The sequence below is a fragment of the Hyperoodon ampullatus genome, assembly GCF_949752795.1.
Source record: "Hyperoodon ampullatus genome assembly, chromosome: 11".
Classification (NCBI taxonomy): domain Eukaryota; kingdom Metazoa; phylum Chordata; class Mammalia; order Artiodactyla; family Ziphiidae; genus Hyperoodon; species Hyperoodon ampullatus.
Window position 1 is genome coordinate 57445115 of NC_136924.1, and position 19619 is coordinate 57464733.

Sequence of the window (19619 nt, forward strand, 5' to 3'; positions counted from 1 at the left end):
AGAGAGGGGCCTGCGGTGGGGTTGCCTTTGCTCAGGCCCAGTGTGTTAGTGCCTCCATAACATGCAGTGGGACAGAGTCTGCCCAGGTCGGGACTTGTCAGCCTTCCTCCAGACACAGCCTGTCTCACAAATCAAATTTGCTTTGACATCCTACCACAGACCGCCTTCTAATCATACTTTGGAACCACGTGCAAATCCTGCCAAAATGTCTTTAGTTCAGGTTTGACTAGCTTGTTAGTAACAAAATGCTGTGCTAGTGAGAATTTCACTCTGACCACTTTTTAACTTGCTTTTCTGTAGATTGATTTTGTTACTCTTCTGCCATTGGCTTTCCTAATTGTGTTGTTTCTACTCCGTAACCCTTTGGTGATGGAACACTGACAGTTTTAGGTATGTGTTGTTTATGTACACATGTGTAGTAGGCGGATTTCACCTGATGAGTCACTGTGAAACAGATTATAAAGGGCTGTTATCATTAGTCCAGATTTAACTTTTCAAAGAAATCAAAGTTAGGTTTGTGATTTAGTGTACTAGTAAAGTTTTAGCAAATTTAGATGTTTTCTAATTTTATTGTCACTTACTTTGTTTCAATGAAAAATGAATATTAACAGAAGACAATTTAAAGACTAGTCTGTCTTTAAAGTTCGGGAAAAGGTATATGGAATTAAAGCAGAACTTCCCAGTGTTGAATCAGTGATCCAGACAATGTGAATTTAAAAACAAACTAGATTCAGATTTCAACTGGAGGATTTTAGAGGTCATCTGGTTCAGCCCCTTCTTTCTGGTTAATGGTGAGGAAAATGAGGTTCAGGAAGGTTAAATGAATTGCCCCAAACCACGCGACCAGTTACTGGCAGAGCTGAGACTCAAACAGCAGTTCCTTGCTGTGGTCTTGCTGTCACTTGGCACTTCCTAATTAGTGGTTAGAGAGACACATTGTACGTGGATGTGTTTACTTGAGTTTTACATTGAAGGGAGGGATTAAAATTCATTGAGCATCTATTTGCTAAGCACTTTTTCAATCTCTTATTTCATGTAATTCTTACGTAGTCCTGTGAAGTAATTAACAGTCCCACTTTACAGATTAGGCAGCTGGGGTGCAGGAAGGTTACTAACTTGCTCAAGGCCATGTGACTAACACTAGATAGAGCTGGTATTTGAGCCCTGGGTCTGTGTGGCCTGTTCCTGCCATGATGCTCTGCTGTGGCTCTAGTGAGAGTAACTGAAACCTCTGCAGGGGTGTGGGCAGTAGTGATGGTTATCGCACAAATAGCTTTTTCAGACTTCTCACTCTGTACAAGCAGAGATGTACACAGATGTGAGCAGTCTTCTCAGAGTACCCACGGCACTTAGCAGATGTGGGCTGGTCTTCATACCATCTCTGTAACATAAATGGTATTTTCTGGTTGGGCGGCCGAGGCCCAGATAGAGTCAGGGACTTGCCCAATCCCTTATCACAAAGCCGCATGGCCCCGCTCCCAGTTCCGTTCTTCGTCCCGTCTAGCATAGATTTCACCACTTTTGTTCTTTCCTGTCTTACACCAAGATTGTTTAAGTACTTCCCAAAAATAATGAGCCACGTGTGGGTGTGCTCGTTCTCCAGAATGAATCACTGTGAAAGAGGCCATGAACCAAGGAGAGGAGAGTGCGTGTCTGGGAGCAGCGGCTCTGGTTCCCTGCCTGCTAATTGACGGACGCCGAAGTGAGCTGCTTTTCCAAAGGCGGCTGCGGGTCTGGCCCGCGTGTCCCACTGTGCTCAGAATAGCCCTCTGGGAGTTGTTCGCTTTCCCTTCTTCCCAAAATAGACCTGAGGCTGTTCTCATCGCCGGACGTCGGGGCGCGTGTATTGAGAGGTGTGCGCGCCACGGGGACCCCTTTTGTGCCTGAGTGTCCCCATTGACACAAAGAGGAATGGGCGTTTGCACTCGTGGATGAGTAGTCAGGACTCCAGGGTGAGTCAAAGAGGTTTGGGCTGAGTGTTCTGAGAGTCGCAGAAGTAAATTTCAGTTAGCAAGAAGAAGGAAATTTAGGAGGAATTTACTTTTAAAATTCCTTTTATGTTTGGGATCCTAGTCTAAAGGGTACCTGCTTTAAACTTCCTGCCTTTAAAATATAACACTACCCGAGCCCTTCAGCAGGTAGCTGCGTGCTTTGGAATTTCTCCCAGAAGAAAGGGTTCTGATCAGATGCTGTGAGAAAAATCCCACAGGCGGTGCAGTGAAGATCCACACTGTCCATTTACCTGTCTGTGCTCGCCCTCCTTTGTTTCCTTGGTGGGGATGGCAAGGATCGTGTCACTTACAGAAAGCCTGGGGAAGGAGGGGGTTGGACCCTGAGATATTTAGAATCTGTCTTTGGACTTGAAAAGCCAGGAGATGCCTTCCAGTGTTTTAGAGGAAGAGACAAAGATAGACTGTTTACAGCCGAAAGGGGTGAGTTACGACAGGCTAGTTTTTCACGGGACTGGTCATAAATGTCTCTTCTCCAGGGGCCATAGTTTGAATATGTTCCCTCTTGGGATCCAGATAGTTTTCACTTAGTGTGCAGTCGGGGCCTCGGGTGGGCCCTGCCATCTGCATCCCCGCTGGGCGGATGCTTTGTTCAGCACTGTGGGTCCCAACCTCAGTGTCCTCGTGGCTCAGGCCACCCTCCTGCCCATCCCAAGGGGTCAGGGCTGGGTTAGGCTCATGGGAGACAGTGCCGGGGAGGACCAACGGCTGCTGTCTGTGCTATTCTCGTTAGACGGATAAATAAAGGATTTCAGATTCCAGGGCTGCCGAGCTGGCTTTCAGAGGCACCAAATTCATTTACAGTAATTTCCTGTCAACGGTGCACACTTAGGGATAATACACACCCAGCCAAACTCATTAGTTCCAGAGATGATTGTGCGCACTACCTATTTGAAAGAAAAAAAATTATATATATATATATAGCACTTTTTAAAGTGATATCCAGGGCTTCCCTGGTGGCGCAGTGGTTAAGAATCCACCTGCCAATGCAGGGGACATGGGTTCAAGCCATGGTGTGGGAAGATCCCACATGCTGCAGAGCAACTAGGCCCGTGCACCACATCTACTGAGCCTGTGCTCTAGAGCCCGTGTGCCACAACTACTGAGCCTGTGCTCTAGAGCCCGTGAGCCACAACTACTGAGCCTGCGCTCTAGAGCCCGTGCTCCTCAACAAGAGAAGCCACCGCAATGAGAAGCCTGCACACCGCAACGAAGAGTAGCCCCCGCTCGCCGCAACTAGAGAAAGCCCGCGCACAGCAACGAAGACCCAATGCAGCCAAAAATAAATAAATAAGATAAATAAAATTTTTAAAAAATAAAGTGATATCCAGTGGTCTTTCAGAATGGGTTAGATTTATTGAGCACTTTCTATGCATTAGCTCATTTAATCCTCATAGTGACTGTATGAGGTCGGCACTACTATTATCTTCTTTGGAGGGTGTTCTTCTTGCCCCCTCTTGAGAGGGGCACCTGCTGGGGACTAAAGGATGGAGGAGGTTGTTGGCCTAGTCGGGAAGCTTTTCAAAGGAAGTGACGTTTAAGCTGAATCTTAAAGAACTTGTAAGAATTAGCTAGGAAAAAAAGCATTGCAGCAAAAGCATGTGTGAGAGCACGCACACTGCATTCAGGAAACTGTGGGCGTTCCTGGTGCAGAGAAAGGAGATGGGGTTGATGATGGCTCCAGGGAACCCAGGTGGTGTCAGCTGGAGTATGTGGGGAGAGGGGTCCTCTAGTTTCCGAAGGGAAGGTGCCTTCCTCCCATCCTCAGACTTCTAAATTTAAAGGAAGACCTCTTTCCTAGCCACAAAACAATTTTTTAAAATAAGTCTAAGTCTAAAGCAAAGTTAAAAAGGCAGTTTCTCTGTTTCTTGTAGGCATAAACTAGAGCACTTAGAGGACAATGGTGGGACCCAGAAAGCCTTGTTGTGAGCAGAATAAACAGGTGAAAAGCTTGGGCCCCCACTGACAATGTCATCTTTCTGGCCCCATCTCTATAAAAGCGCCTTATTTTGGCACATCAAGTATGCTAGGGGATTGTATTCTAAGTCTGGAAAAGGACCTAGGATAAGATCTCACCATTGATGTCAATGTCCACTCCCAAATTTCCCGCAGCTCTGCTCTGTGCGTGCACCAGCTGCTTACAGGCCAACTACACGTGTGAGACAGATGGGGCCTGCATGGTTTCCATTTTCAACCTGGATGGGATGGAGCACCACGTGCGCACCTGCATCCCCAAAGTGGAGCTGGTCCCCGCTGGGAAGCCCTTCTACTGCCTGAGCTCCGAGGATCTGCGCAACACGCACTGCTGCTACACTGACTTCTGCAACAAGATCGACCTGAGGGTGCCCAGCGGTGAGTGGACACCCTTGTTGGACTATTGGCTCATCGTGGAGGTAGGGCACCCCTGTCATTTTCATCCTTCTCTACTCTGTCCCCATCCCTTTGTTGGAGGATAGGTAAAGGTGCCTTTTTGAAGCTCCCGGAGGTGACATGGGATGGCAATCCTCCCAAGTCCGGTCTGTAGATTCGAGGATGGGGGAAACAGATGGTCGAGTGAGCCGCAGAGGTGAAAGCTGCGATTTGGGTCGTGGCTGAGCAGCCATTGGCAGCTGGTGCGATGTGGAAGAGCCAGTCAGGGATCCCCACAGGAGGGCCTGGGGCTGATCCCGAAGGAGGTGGCCCCTAAGCCATCTGAAGGAAGCTTCTGGCGTGACGGTGATGGCAAAATGGGAAGAGGAACTAGAGCTGGAAAGGGCGGCCATCAAGGCTGAGGAGTATTAGACACCACCCTTCGCAGGTCTGCCATTTAGGAGGTATGACTGGGGAGATGAGAGGAGGAAGAGAGAGACCGGGCCGAGCTTCAGGAGGCCGTCACAAGTGGAGGAGCAGAACATGGCACGTGCCTGGGGCGTGGAGGTGGGAAGAGCGCCATGAAAGGCTGTGAAATTACGGAGCGGGTTGTGGGTTTGACTGTTGCGAAGGGTACCTTAACTAGAGAGGCTTGTATTGGAGAGCATCCGGGCAGATACAAAGCCCAGTAAGACCAGAGAGATCAAGGGCACCTTGAACACAGGGAGAGGAACAGGGCGTTTCCACCTGGAGGGAGGAGGCGGGGAAGAATGAGGCTGAGGCGTTCCCTCATTTTCACTTTGTTCTTTCCCTCTCCCCTCTCACCTGACCCAGGTCACCTCAAGGAGCCGGAGCGCCCCTCCGTGTGGGGCCCTGTGGAGCTGGTGGGCATCATCGCCGGCCCTGTGTTCCTCCTGTTCCTCATCATCATCATTGTTTTCCTTGTCATTAACTACCATCAGCGCGTCTATCACAACCGCCAGAGGCTGGACATGGAGGACCCCTCGTGTGAGATGTGTCTCTCCAAGGACAAGACGCTCCAGGATCTCGTCTACGACCTCTCCACATCGGGGTCTGGCTCAGGTACCGCTTCTTCAGGCCTCGTGTCTGCTGTTGGCCTTCATCACTGCCTCCCAGCAGGATGGAGTGTTCAGGAAGAAGGCTGGCCGTTTGCTTTCATAATTCCCCTTCTTTTGGAGTCCGACACGTAATAAGATAAGAGAATGGGGTTCACAGAAAATCTTTCATCCTCTGGAATTCCAAAGGTCAGGTGCAAAACTCTCCATTCCAGAATCCCTGCCTCTCCAAGTCTTGTAACCGTACAGCTATTAAAATTCACCTGGTTCCACCTGAGCAGTGGAGTACTCAGTTTCAGGGCCCCTTTTGAGAAACAGGAGTGTGCCGGGTTCCTGTGAGGTGGTGACAGCTAATCATTGATCTGCGAGCAACCGCAAGGGGAGTTTAAGGACACCAAGTAAAGCCGAGAGCCCGGGTTGGGTGAATCATTGACTTGTGCCAGTTGCCCAAGGGTTTTTGGTGGCGGTTGAAATAAAGGCAGCCGGGGCCTCCAGCATGGCGTCAGCACCACTTCCAGAGCTGCCTGTTAGGGACCAAGCCTTTCTTAGGTGGACCTTGACTTGAGACTAGAATTTAGGATAAAGAGAGTTGGGTTGTCTCAGTCTCAGGATAGAGCTCAGCTAGCTAGTAGATATGGCTATGACTGCAAGAGTCTTTTTATGAAGATAATTATGTTAGTGACGGTGGTATTCTGTTCCTATAGAAAAATATCATCCACAAAGGTCACTGTTGCCATTCTAACTAAGACAGACAGGATCATATTTGTGAGCGTTTTGTGCTGTTGATGTATGTTTTCTCGCCACGTGACAAGACTCTTCTGTAGGGAAATTATGCCATTGGTCATGGCCAGACATCCCTTCTTGAGCACAGGAATACTTTGAGCTCTGACATCTCCTGAGTTTCTGTGGTTTTGCCTTTATTAAGCTCTGCAGTAGAGAGTGCCAGGATGATGGATATATTTAAAAGCTGCATATTTTTGGAAGAGAGAAAATATATGGCTTGTTCTTTGCTGAAAGAGGGAAGGGCAGTGGTTAGAACTGACTGACTCTGTGACTTGACTTGCTGCTGGAGGAGGGTTGCTCGGGTGTTTTGGAGTCTTTTTTAAGATCAGGATTAGCTGAGGTTAGGGCAGGTCCAGGGTAGTTACCCAGTCATCTGGAGTAAAATGATTAATAGCTGTTCCTCTCTGGATGGTTTAGTCCATTCTTAATTCAGAATATGCAAAGCTTCCAAGGTGCTGGGGTTTTAATTCTGTGGACTTAAAGTAATAAGTCCTTGCTGTTTGTGTGACTTTCAGTTCACACTAACAAGTATGTGTTGAATACCCTCTGGGTGATACAGGGTGAACAAAATGAGAAAGAGGCCGAGCCAGGATTGGAGAGAAGAGATTGTGGACAAGGGTCTCACGGAGGAGGTCGTGTCTAAAGGGGTCATGAGTGGTAAGAGGGCAGGGAACATTCCAGGCCAAGGGAAGACCCTTGAGCAAAAGAAGGACAGAAAGGCACGAACGCTCACTGGGTGTTTAGGGAATGATCAAGAGGCCAGCACGCTGTCCCCAGGCCAGGATGGGAAAGCCTTGGGCTGCTGTGCTTTATGGCCCCTGTTAGGGAGGGCAGGGCAAGGCGGGTGAACTGGGAGGCACAGAGGCCCACTGGAAATCTTCCAAAGGAGGGCTGGGACAAGGGCCAGTGACGGGGGACCTGGAGAGGAGGGGGCTAAATTGAGAAGCATTTGGTGGCTCTGTACTGTGGGAGTTAAAAGCATAAACCTTAGAGTCAGTCTTAGATGCTTTGCCATGTACAGCTTGTAGGAATTCAAATGAGTTACTTAACCTTCCCTTTTGATGCTCAGTTTTCTCATTTGTAAAATGGGCATAATAACAACGCCTACCGTATAGGTGGTTGTGAGGAAATGAGATCATTTATGCAAGTGCCTCCTGCACGGTATTAAACATACAGTAAACAACTTAGGGGTTAATGACACGTTTATTTGTTTGCTCAGGGAGAGGGGGAGGGTTAAGAGTCACGATGGTGGGGGTGATTGGAGAGACAGGGAGACACTTACTGCCTGGGTCAAATGAGGCGATAAACGAGTCCTATAAAGGCAGTAAAGATGATCTTAGAATAAGCCTGGGTAGTCCCCCGTCTTGCATCTGGAGCTCCCAGTGAGCAGAACTTTGACCTCTCTGGAGAGACGTGGGAGCCTGGTGGGCCCTGAACACACGTCGGCTTTCATGGGCCGCGCAGCACTGCCCTCCAGTGGCCAATGAGCGGAGCAGCCAGAGGTGGCTCCCAGCACTCAAACCTCCGCTTTCCTCTTCCACATAAAGCAGCTGTGGGTGGATTGGCCCCCCGGGAAGCTGGCTGAAGACTTAGTAAATCCGGTCAGACATTTATATTCAGATCTGTCGTCCGTACTCACTGGGAGGAGAAATTGCTGAGATGAGGAGGAGCTAATCGTACACATTCCCCTGTCCTCGCTCACTCACTCTCAGTGCTGCACAGCTTGGACCTCCGGAGGATCACCTGGACGGGATGCAGGGGCAGCCGGGCTCTCCGTGGTCAGTGGACCAATGTAGAACGGAGGCACTGTGATAAGGGCTTTTCCAGTGTGGCAGTGAGAGTGGGCGTTGCAGAGTTCAGCAAATACACAAATGTCTGCTTTCTTTCCATTCTTTGGTCCATAGGGTTACCCCTTTTTGTCCAGCGCACAGTGGCCCGAACCATCGTTTTACAGGAGATTATTGGCAAGGGCCGGTTTGGAGAAGTGTGGCGCGGCCGCTGGAGGGGTGGTGATGTGGCTGTGAAAATATTCTCTTCTCGTGAAGAGCGGTCTTGGTTCCGGGAAGCTGAGATATACCAGACAGTCATGCTGCGCCATGAAAACATCCTTGGCTTTATTGCTGCTGACAATAAAGGTAAAGGGCTGGGTTTGGATACAGGGTGTCCCAAAGCCAACAGTAGTCCCAGATGGAGGAGTGACTGTGAAAACTGAACGGTTGTGGGACAGCACAGTTTTGTTTGCCTTTTATAGTTATTACCCATAGCAAGAGGACCTGAGTAAGGTGATGGTTTTCAAACTTCTCTTCTATGAAAAGCTTGTCAGAAATCCAGGTTATTAAGCAAGTAAATAAGCAGTTATTAAGCAGATAAGTAAACTCTCATCCTACCTGCTCACTGTCCCTTCTGTGATACTCCCAAACCCACCCCTAGGGTAGTCCCTGCAGGGGCTCCAGTCAATTTACCTTCATTCCGGTTGGAACGAAGAAGGGTGGCTTCAACCCCTGCCAGGAAAGGATGGCCCTGGAAAAGCATGCGATCCACACTGTGTGACAGACCAGCATCATACACACTATTGCAGTGGAGCGGGTGCAGCAGAGACACGGCCTGCCTCCCCCCAAGGTGCTCCCCTGTGGCCATCAAGCTCAGCTTTTGGTCCGCTTGTACCTGAGGTTCCTTATTCCCTCCTCCCTCTCTCTGCTGATTTTGCTGTCGTTTTTGAGGCTCTCTCGTGTGCCCAGGCATGTGCTCATTTTTAAGGACCGCACTGACTAGCAAAGAGACAAACTAATGATTGATTATAGGAAGTAATCAAACAACAGCAGTTCTGGTGAGCACAAACTGGGGGTGAGATGGGGATCACGGATATCATACCCGAGCTTGATTGAGGCGAAGTTGGCAGGGAGTTGGTCAGAAGGAAAAACGAATGACAAGAGCACTCCAGACACATGTGCAAAGGGGAAGTGTCTTTGGGAACCTGCAGGTAACTTGGGATGTTCCAGCCAAAGACATGGGTGGAGAGGTGGCAGAGGCCAGATTAGGAAGGGCCTTTTTGAGAGGATTGTATTTTATTATAGAGAGTGGGTAGTAATCGAAATTGCATTCATTTATTCAGTAATATTTACTGGCTGCGGTCTGGTCCTGGAATCATCACACATGAGAACAAGACACAGTCCCTGACCTTACAGTGCCCAGGAAGAGGGGACAGCCGACACCTGGGCAGGTAGCGCACTTGAAGTCAGAAAGACTGTGGGTGAAGGCATTTACATTTAAGCAGAGTGTCTCTGGCGGTCAGGACATAGTCTGCTCCGTGGTCCAGTAATTTTTAGAAGCTGGTGCTGGCAAAGGCTATGGAAGATGCTAAGTGTTTGTTTTCCTTCCTAAAACAACAGCAGGCTGCTCATTCCACACATTGCCGGGGCGGTTTGTAGTGGCCGCAGCTGCCCCCAGGCTGAAGAGATTTGACCTCTCACGCAGGGGAGGAAGGGGAAGAGAGAATTCCTTACTCCCTCTGAGTAAGCTGTGCCTTTTTAAAACAGCATTACCTTTTGATTATTCATTTAAACCTGACATATATTTTAGAGGGTCAAAAGATGTCTTCCCTTCTAACTTATGGGCAGGGTCCTCAAGATGTCAGGGCTAGTTGAGTGTAAAGGGGTGTGTTTGGTGGATCCCTCATTCATAATCAGGGAAACAGAGGCTGGTGCTTTTCCAGGAGCCACTCCCTGTATTGATTCTGGCAGCTTGTGTGAGTAGGATCTGGCTGTTGAAACCCACACGAGGGCCAGGGGAGGAGGAAGATCGGACTCCTTTGTTGTTGCGTTTTTAACATAATATGGATAGTATAGCGTCCTGGAGCTAGGGCCAGCTTGGAATTTGGGAGATCTCAGTCCAATTTCCAGTCTTCTTACTGACAACAGCACAAGCTAATTAGATTACCAGCTTTTGGTTTTTCTTTTTCTCCCTCCCTTCTTCCCACTCCTCCTTCCCGCTGTACACTGCATACCCCTCTCCCCTAGTATGAAAGTGTGTGCTCGCCACCTCCCATTGCTCTTCTGAGGATAAGATGATAAGATTCCTCTCTGGAATACTTGTAAGTGTGCTCTTCATGCGTTGAAAAGCATTTTTGGCCTGGAACACAATAATGCGCAAAGGAGCTCTTTCCTCCTCTCACAGAGAGCTCATAGCCTGGTAAGAGCAGTGGACTTCAAGGACCCACTACAAATGAGCCTGGTGCTCGGGTTGGGCTGTGCTCGAAGGGTCTTGGAGCACAAAGGAGGGCCTGCGAAGCCTTCCTCCTTGGCGGGCGTGGGTGCAGCCAGTCATGGTTTTGGTGAGCGGGTCTTGTCAGGATCAGAAGCAGTGTTGCAAAAGAAACAGATGATCCTGTTACTTTGCCTAAGCATGTGCTTCCTCTTCGGGGTGCCTCACATTTCAAATTTGGGTGTAATCAGGGTGCGCGGTTCAGAATCCTGCCTACGAGAAGTAAGGGAGCAGGTCCAAGAAAGAAAGGCTGTTCTGTCCTTCCTGGAGCCTAAAGCTGTGGACGGTGGTGGATGAGACGGGCACAGAGGGGCCTCATGAGGTGTAGGGGCGGGGATCGGGGAGTACAGGGGTCTGACTGGGGTTTGCACACATACTCTTCCTTTCCTACCTTGACCTTTTTGCTGGTAGTTGTGCCTTTTCTGGACCTGCTCTGTGGTTCTCTGCAGATAACGGCACCTGGACACAGCTGTGGCTTGTCTCCGACTATCATGAGCACGGCTCGCTGTTTGACTATCTAAACCGGTACACGGTGACCATCGAGGGGATGATTAAGCTGGCCTTGTCTGCTGCGAGTGGCCTGGCACACCTGCACATGGAGATTGTGGGCACCCAAGGTGAGTGGACCTGTCCCATCCCCACCGAGCTCCCAGAACTCCTTCTCACTGAGGATGCGGGATCTGGGCCTCCGGGACTGGGGTCTGGTCTGAGCGAGAGGAGCTTGGGCCTCACTCCAGCGAGAATGAGAGGGGCCTCTGCCTTCAGAGCTCCTCGGGGGAACTCCTGACGGAGATGTTGGTTGTTTGTCCCCGATGGACTGGCGTGGCTGTTGGCTGGGAGGCCGGCGTTAACCGAGTGGTCATCTCAGACGCCCACGGTTTGCTGGTAGAGGAAGGGACTGAGAAAATCGAATGAACTACTGTGCCGAGCATCAGTTAAGTGAGTTCACACGCTCATCGCTGGGTCAGCTTGATGGGTTAGACACTGGGCTCTGCTAAACTAGGAGGGCCCTCCTGCAGGAAGATGACCTGGGCACCCCTGCTTGTTGACGGACATCAGCTCTTTGGGATCTCCTGGGGCTTGGCAGGTGGCACATCGCTCCCTGGTGCCTGGTCGACCGGGCAGCAGCTCTTGCTGCCCGTGACAGAAAACCAGCCACGAAAGTTTGACCCTGTTGCTAGGCTCTCCAGGGAAAGTAGCAGTCCTTACCGCCCCCGTTTGGTTCTGAGAACCTAGCTAGCATAGCAGCTTCTCTCTGAAGTCCTCAGCAGTTCTGTACGGGAGCTTATTAGTTCAGGGAAGGCGAGCAGGAGTAGTGTTAATATAGTAACATTAGCGCATACGCATGCCCTTCGAAGCTCTTGACTTACCTAAGTTAATACAATACATTTAATCCTTACAACATTCCCATGAAGTAAGTACTGGTGTTTAGTCTCATTTTATGGATGAGAAGACCAATGCATAGACAGGTTAAGTTGCATTTCCAGGGTTACTGGGTTACTGGGGAGCAAAACGAGGACTCGAACCCCTACGTCTGGCTGCAGAGACTATGCTTTTAACACTTGTACTGTCTTTCTTTAAAGATCCCTGGTTGTTGTTTTTTTTTTTCTCTGCTAGGGAAGCCTGGAATTGCTCATCGAGACTTAAAGTCAAAGAACATCTTGGTGAAGAAAAATGGCATGTGTGCCATCGCAGACCTGGGCCTGGCTGTCCGTCACGATGCAGTCACGGACACCATTGACATTGCCCCCAACCAGAGGGTGGGAACCAAACGGTAGGAAGGCCCTGGGCCTTTGCGCCTGCCCGACACTTGTACTGAGTAGCCCTTGCCCATCTGCACGAGAGAAGGCAGTGTGGTCCTTACTCTGACAGCTGGCAGTTGAACACCTGCTCCCCACACTGGAAAGCCACACAGGTTGCATCGCGCAGATACAAGTGCCAGCGGCACAGCTCCAGAGGACCCTATACCCATAGGTGCTGGTGCATTGGGCAGGGGAGGCCATGGAGAAAGAGAACCTGGAGCAAGATTTAGAAGGGAGACAGGCACCAGGCTTGGCTGGGGGAGGGGGAAAATGTTGCAGTCTGAAGGGGTGGCCTGTGCAGGACCCTAGAGGAGGCAGGGAGCATGTTTTGCTTAGGGTGTAGAGAGCAGGTTTGCCAAGCTAGAGCAGAGGTGGTTCAGGGTGGAGATGAGGGACCCCCGTAAGGATTATGGGCCTCCTTCCCGCGTCACAGAGAAGTGAAGTAAGAAATAAGGAACATGGCATAACCTGGTCTAATGGTTAAGACTCCGAGCACTCACTGCCGAGGGCCTGGGTTCAGTCCCTGGATGGGGAACTAAGATCCCACAGGCCGCATGGCATGGCCAAAAAAAAAGGAAATAAGGAACAGATTGACTGTGACTCCAGATCGACTTCACGAGCTGGAAACGCAACTTTTCATAGGAGGGTTGTTTCTCTGCTGAGTATCAGTGAATTTCACTAATTGTGCTGCTGCTTTTTTTCCCCTTCCTTTTGACCTGAATGATTGCAGCCACCCAGGCCCCAAAGTGTGAGGCCTGAGGTGAGCTGATTTGCCTTCTGTGGGGAGTGGGGAGTGGCTCAAGCAGTACTCATGAACTAACTGAGTGGGACTCTGATGACTACCTAGAATTAATTCTCACTTACCTGCACGGGTGAGATAACAAAAGAAGTTCAGACTGAAATTTAAGCTCAACCCATTATTGGCTGCATTGAATAAAGTCCAAGCCCCCAGTAGCAACCAGATATATATGTACTGTTCCTGCTCTGTGGCCTACAGTACACATATCTCTGCCAAGAAATCAAAACATGCTTAAAATAAATCTTGGCGGTTAAAAATAGAGGTAGAAATAAGAGTGGGCTAGTATTACCAAACCTTGCTAAGGTGTTTAGATTCGAATCCAAAGCATGGGAGTTTGCAATAATAAGAATCCATCGGGGGCTTCCCTGGTGGCGCAGTGGTTGAGAGTCCGCCTGCCGATGCAGGGGACACGGGTTTGTGCCCCGGTCCGGGAGGATCCCACATGCCGCGGAGTGGCTGGGCCCGTGGGCCATGGCCGCTGAGCCTGCGCGTCCGGAGCCTGTGCTCCACAACGGGAGAGGCCACAGTGGTGAGAGGCCCGCGTACGGCAAAAAAAAAAAAAAAAAAAAAAAAGAATCCATCACTTCCTCCTCCCCAAGGGGCTGTCTTGGGGTGATGCTGTCCCACATTCAGGGGGCCCTTGAATCAGTACTTTGAGTCGAGAAAGAAGTCATCATTTTCTATGTGTGATCACATTTCCTTTACTCTTGCAGATACATGGCCCCCGAAGTACTTGATGAAACCATCAACATGAAGCACTTCGACTCGTTTAAGTGTGCTGATATCTATGCCCTTGGGCTCGTGTACTGGGAGATTGCTCGAAGATGCAACTCTGGAGGTACCTTTCTTCCTGCCTTCTCTGGCTCCTACCTCGCAGTCCAGAGCCCTGAGGGGCTAGTGTTGTCCTGCCTTCTTTCTCCTAACAGCCTGTCAGATGCTTAGCGCCAGAACCCGTCATGCTTAGGGTTCTCATCCAAGAGGAGGGAGGGGACCGGGGAGCAGCAGGGCTAAGAGTGTGTTTACTCTTTGGACCAGCTTGTTGAATAGTGTTTTATGTTGTGGTGACCGTTCCGGGGACTCATTTGGGCTTTTTTTGCGTTTTTTTGGTAACACGTTGTCCTTATTGGTCTTTCAAGGTTGGGAAAGCCCTGGGTAGGAATAGCACAGGACTAATACAGGGCTCTCTTTTATACAAGAGGCAGGGTATTCTAACACACTGGCTCTCAAGCCACGTTCCTGGGGAATGTAGGGTTTCATTGATAAAATAATAGTGGTGATTTCTCAATTTGTGGGAGAAAGCTTACTAATGCATAGAATTTTCTCACAATGAGTTTTTTCTTACGCAATTTTCTCTTAAGTCTTTGGCATTTGCAAGTGTTCAACCACGTCAGAACTCAATGAAAGGTAGTATCAGATTTAGCAGAAAACATTTTTTATCATCAGCTTAGTATATCAGAATTTTATGGTGACTTCCAAGTATTCTGCCACATGATCAAGTTCAAGAACCACTAGAACCCTGCCCTCAGCCATTTATCTTTGATGTAAGAGATTCCAGGTCAGTGGAAGTGAATTAAATTAAATTAAAAAGAACTGATGAGTGTTCCAGCAGAGCCCTTTTCTGTATTTTACTGCCTTTTCCCGTGTGTGATACATTTGGTAAGATCCAAATTATGGAGGAGGCACCCAGGTAGTGTACATCTTAAATTTTGATCATGATACACATAAAACAGATCAAGATAAATCTGGTCACACAGGTCTGTGTGGGTACTATTACTGTCACCGTTTTGCAGATGAAGAAGATGAGTCACAGGTTCGGTGATTTGTCCAAGGTCACACCACTAATAAACTAGGATTCAGACTCCGGCAGACAGAGGCCAGAGTTTAAGCTAATTGCTCCTTAAATAATTAACCAAGTCAGACTATTTAAAAATCTGTCCCGGGACTTCCCTGGTAGTGCAGTGGATAAGACTCAGTGCTCCCAATGCAGGGGGGCTCAGGTTCGATCCCTGGTCAGGGAACTAGATCCCACGTGCATGCCGCAACTAAGAGTTCGCATGCCACAACTAAGGAGCCTGCCTGCCGCAACTAAGGAGCCCACGTGCCACAACTAAGGAGCCCACGTGCCACAGGTAAGGAGCCAGCGAGCTGCAACTAAGGAGCCCGCTGGCCGCAACTAAGACCCAGCACAACCAAATAAATAAATAAATATTTTTTAGAAATAATAAGATAAATGCTAATCTCAAAAAATAAATAAATTAAAATAAAAATCTGTCCCATCAGCTCAGAACAGCAGATTTTTTTCTGGAAAAAGGCATAAGAAAGTTACATTGGATTTTTTTAAATTAACTTTTTATTATGGAAAATATTTCAGTTTGTAGCTGTAGATGATAAGGACTTCAAAAATATAGTACTATTATCACACTTTAAAAAACAGACAGTAATTCTTAATATCATATAACATTAGCCAGTGTTGAGATTTCCCCAATTGTCTGCGAATTTTTTTAAAAAAACAGCTTGTTAAATCAGGTTTTTTTTTTTTTTTTTTTTTTTTATTAGTTTCTGCTTTAAAATCAGGGTTTAAATAATGTCCATCCACTGCAATTGATTGATATAACTCCCAAGTCTCATAATCTACAGGTTACCCCTCAATTTTTTTCTTCCGCAGTTTTTTGGGTTTTTTTTTTTTAAGATTTATTTATTATTTATTTATTTATTTTTATTTTATTTTTGGCTGCGTCGGGTCTTAGTTGCGGCATGCGGGATCTTCGCTGAGGCACATGGGATCTTTTTGTTGCGGCGCACAGGCTTCTCTCTAGTTGCGGCGTGCAGGTTTCCTCTTTCTAGTTGTGGCATGCGGGTTTTTTCTCTCTCTAGTTGTGGCACGCGGACTCCAGGGCACGTGGGCTCTGTAGTTTGTGGCACGCGGGCTCTCTAGTTGAGGCGTGAGAGCTCAGTAGTTGTGGTGCATGAGCTTAGTTGCCCCATGGCATGTGCGATCTTAGGTCCCTGACCAGGAATCGAACCCTCATCCCCTGCATTGTAAGGTGGATTCTTTACCGCTAGAACACCAGGTAAGTCCCCTCTCCTGCAGTTTTCAAAATTGGAGGATCCAGGTCCTTTGTCCTGTAGGGTTTTCCTGTCTAGATTTTCCAGATAGCCTCTTACGGAGTTCACACGTTCTACTGTTTCTGTGAATTTCCTATGAGAGTTCCATCTAAAGACTAGAATCATATTTTCCCCCAAAATCCTTCTGTTAAAAGACACATATAATGGTGGTTATCTCTCTTTTTGTGATGTTAACAGCTATTGTTGATCATTGTCCAAATCCAAATTTATTAGAGGTTGAAAAATGCCAGTATTCCAATCCTGTCAAACTTCATGTATTAGCTAGATTTTTTCTTTAAAGAGAAACTTCCCCTATTGTCTATTTGGTTACCAAGATGTTTAATTTGAAGAGGAAAGGCAGTAAAAATACTTGATTCTTTCCATTTATTTGCCATTTTTCAAAATAATGAGTTTATTCCCTAGCATCCTACAAAGGCGACTGAGGTTTTGGTTTATTTGTTTGTTTTTAGTGTCATCACGAACTGGTGATTTAAAATATTTGTTTCCATTGAAGTCATAGGTCTTACTGTTGCTTAAATGTTCTCATCTTTGGCCAGTTGGGAGCTTTTCAGGTCGGTACCTTTTGACATGGCCTCAGTAGTCTTTGATAGTTTCCTTGCTTTTTGTTACGAAAAAGATATTCCTGGCTAATCCTGTGTGTCTCTTGTCCCATAACTAGCACTGACCAGGCTCTCCCAGGAGCCCTAGTTCCTGTTAGTGGGAAGTGGTATTTACAGATCACAACATGGGTGTTGTCATTGGCTTTTGAGTAATCTCTTCCTTCTTTTGATAACTCCGGTGGACGTTTTCTTTTCTCCCAGGAGTCCATGAGGAATATCAGCTGCCATATTATGACCTAGTGCCCTCTGACCCTTCCATTGAGGAGATGCGGAAGGTCGTATGCGACCAGAAGCTCCGCCCCAACATCCCCAACTGGTGGCAGAGTTATGAGGTGGGAAGCTCCCCTCTCTCCTGTGGCCTTTCTGTCTGCCCGATTTCTCTCCCTTAGAAAAGGGTTTGCCGAAAATGGGGCCAACCCCAGGGCTACCCCCTGAGCGTGTCGGTTATTAACAAACTATTATGTGCTGTTGTATTATATACTGAGCCCTTGTCCTGGGCACTGTAGAGTCCCCTTTGGAATTGACAGCCTAGAAGAAGAAAAAGGCTTGGTCCCAGGACACAGATAAGAGACAAAACAAAGACTGAGTGGGAGCTGTTAGACCTGTCCAACTAGAAAAATGGCTCTGGAGCCACAGGGGTGAGCTGAGCTTCGTGGAAGAGTTAAGAAGAGGTGTCCACGAAGGGTGTAGAAGAATGAGGGGGTGGGACTCAGTGAGAAGACATGTCTGTGAGGGAAGTGGCCTTTCTAAAAACTCAGAAGCAAGGAGGGTGTAGAGAATTTGGATTGGGGAGTGATGGCGGATGAAGCGGGGAGGGGGTGACATTCGATGGAAATAATAGAAATGAGGACAAATTTATGATCTAGATTCCTAATAAACATGGAGTTGTGGGGTCTTAGAGTCTTTGGCAGTACAGGGTTTGCTTAGCTAGTGCTCTTGGGCCTCCTTTTCACTCCTGGCTCTGCTTTAAGGAGTGTAACCACTGGAGGGCAGGCCTGCGTTGAAGAACAGAATTACTGAGCTCACATTTTGGTGATGCCTCCTCTTTGCCTGACAGAGCAGCCTTTTCCAAAATGTTCCTTGGAACCCTCAGGGTTTATTCACTTCAGAGGGTAAAGGAAGCAGAAAGAGCTGGTCTTCAGCTGCCCGCACCCCACTCCCTCTTCAGTCGGGGCTGTTTGTGTGTTGGGACTCCGCTGGGGAAAACGGGTCCCACTGCTAAAAGGAATCTGGAAAACACTGGCCTGAGGCAGCAGTCTGGGGACTCCGTAGCCCTCCACAGGTGACCTTCCAGGTCCGCCCCTTGGCTGCCCCTGGCCTGTGTCGTCCGGGCCCTGGCCGTGAGCTTCTGCCTCTGACGAGGCTGCCTCTCAGGGGCTGCTGCCTCTTCCTCCGCCACCCTGTCTCTGCACATGAGCGTGGGGTCACAGCCGCGTGCTTTCTCATGCTGGGGGATGTCCCTGCTGTGCCTGGCTTGTGCGCTACTTTATAAAAAACAGTCAGTAAACAGTCAAACACGGATACTCAAACCTTCCAGAAATGATTTTCAGATCACAGGCCGTTGCAGGTATTTCTCTCAGGATCACCCAGACGCTGGGGAGTAGCTTACCAACCATGCTTGCCGAGAAGGTCCCCCTCCCCAGGCTGTCCCTTAAGGAAGGGAGAGCCCGGGGCAGGGGGTGGGGGGCGGGCGGAGCACGGGCAGGGGAGACGGCCGCCTGGGGACCAGGAAGGCTTCAGTGGGGCGGGGGCAGGCTCCAGTGACGCCGGGTCTCTGTGCAGGCGCTGCGGGTGATGGGGAAGATGATGCGGGAGTGCTGGTACGCCAACGGCGCAGCCCGCCTGACCGCGCTGCGCATCAAGAAGACCCTCTCCCAGCTCAGCGTGCAGGAGGACGTGAAGATCTAGCTGCCCCTCCCCACACGCTGCCGGGCAGCCGGACCTACAGCCGAGCTGCCGTGTTGAGCATCCGATGGAGGCCTACCTCTCGTTTCTGCCCAGCCCTCTGTGGCCAGGAGCCTGGCCCGCAAGAGGGACAGAGCCCGGGAGACTCGTTCACTCCCACGTTGGGTTTGAGACACAGACACCTTTTATATTTACCTCCTAGTGGCACGGAGCCTCTGAGAGCAAATGGTGTGGAGAACTCAGTGCCACAGCCTGGACCGGCTGTAGTGGGAAGTTCTGTAAAGCCCGGCGCACCTGACGAGAAGCCTGGCGTGGTGACGGGCAGCCTGGGAGGGCCCGGGAGGAGCGAGCGTGGCCCCTGCTGAGTGGCACCGAGGGCTTTCCTCTGGGACCAACCCCAGCGCGGCGAGGCAGCCCGGGGAACCAGAAGGGTGGCCCCTCTCGGCAGCGCCGGGCCTCGTGCTCCCCTCCGCCCCGTCGGGACACCTGGAGGGACTGCCAGTGCCCGTCTGTCCAGCCGTGTATGCATGTGCCGAGGTGCGTCCCCTGTTGTGCCTGGTCTGTGCCACGCCCTTACACGTGTGTGTGTGTGTGCGTGTGCGTGTGTGTGTCTGTATGTGCGCACTTACCTGCTTGAGCTTTCTGTGCATGTGCAGGTCAGGGGTGTGGTCATCGTGCCGGCTCTGCGTGCCGGGGCCTCTGTTCAGTAGTGAGCAGCGTCTGGTTTCCCTGGTGCCCCTCCCGGAGGTCTCCCTCCCCTCCCTTCCAGAAGCCCCACTCCACGGTGGGTCTCCTTCCCCTGTGTCGCCTGGCCCTCCTTCTCCATTTCAGACTGTGGAACCAAAGCTGGCCCGGTTGCCTGTGGCAGGCAAGGCTTTTGGGTCCAAATGTAAGGGAGGCAGGGTGGGATG

At 49.5% G+C, this 19619-nt stretch overlaps 1 protein-coding gene across 8 annotated transcripts in view; it reads left to right on the plus strand.

The window, feature by feature from the left end:
- ACVR1B (activin A receptor type 1B) overlaps positions 1 to 18711 on the plus strand; it is a gene marked incomplete at both ends in the record, with an annotated part of 31768 nt that extends 13057 nt beyond the window's left edge. The window contains 8 exons of one of the 8 annotated variants that reach the window (XM_079715919.1): positions 4122 to 4361; positions 5193 to 5441; positions 8122 to 8352; positions 10927 to 11094; positions 12095 to 12251; positions 13792 to 13916; positions 17005 to 17135; positions 18586 to 18711. In XM_079715919.1, the coding sequence (XP_079572045.1) occupies positions 4122 to 4361; positions 5193 to 5441; positions 8122 to 8352; positions 10927 to 11094; positions 12095 to 12251; positions 13792 to 13916; positions 17005 to 17135; positions 18586 to 18711 (1427 nt within the window). The remainder of the gene's footprint in view (positions 1 to 4121; positions 4362 to 5192; positions 5442 to 8121; positions 8353 to 10926; positions 11095 to 12094; positions 12252 to 13791; positions 13917 to 17004; positions 17136 to 18585) is intronic. The other 7 variants (XM_079715920.1, XM_079715921.1, XM_079715922.1 and 4 more) reach the window with 7 other exon arrangements.
- Positions 18712 to 19619: the final 908 nt, after the last annotated feature.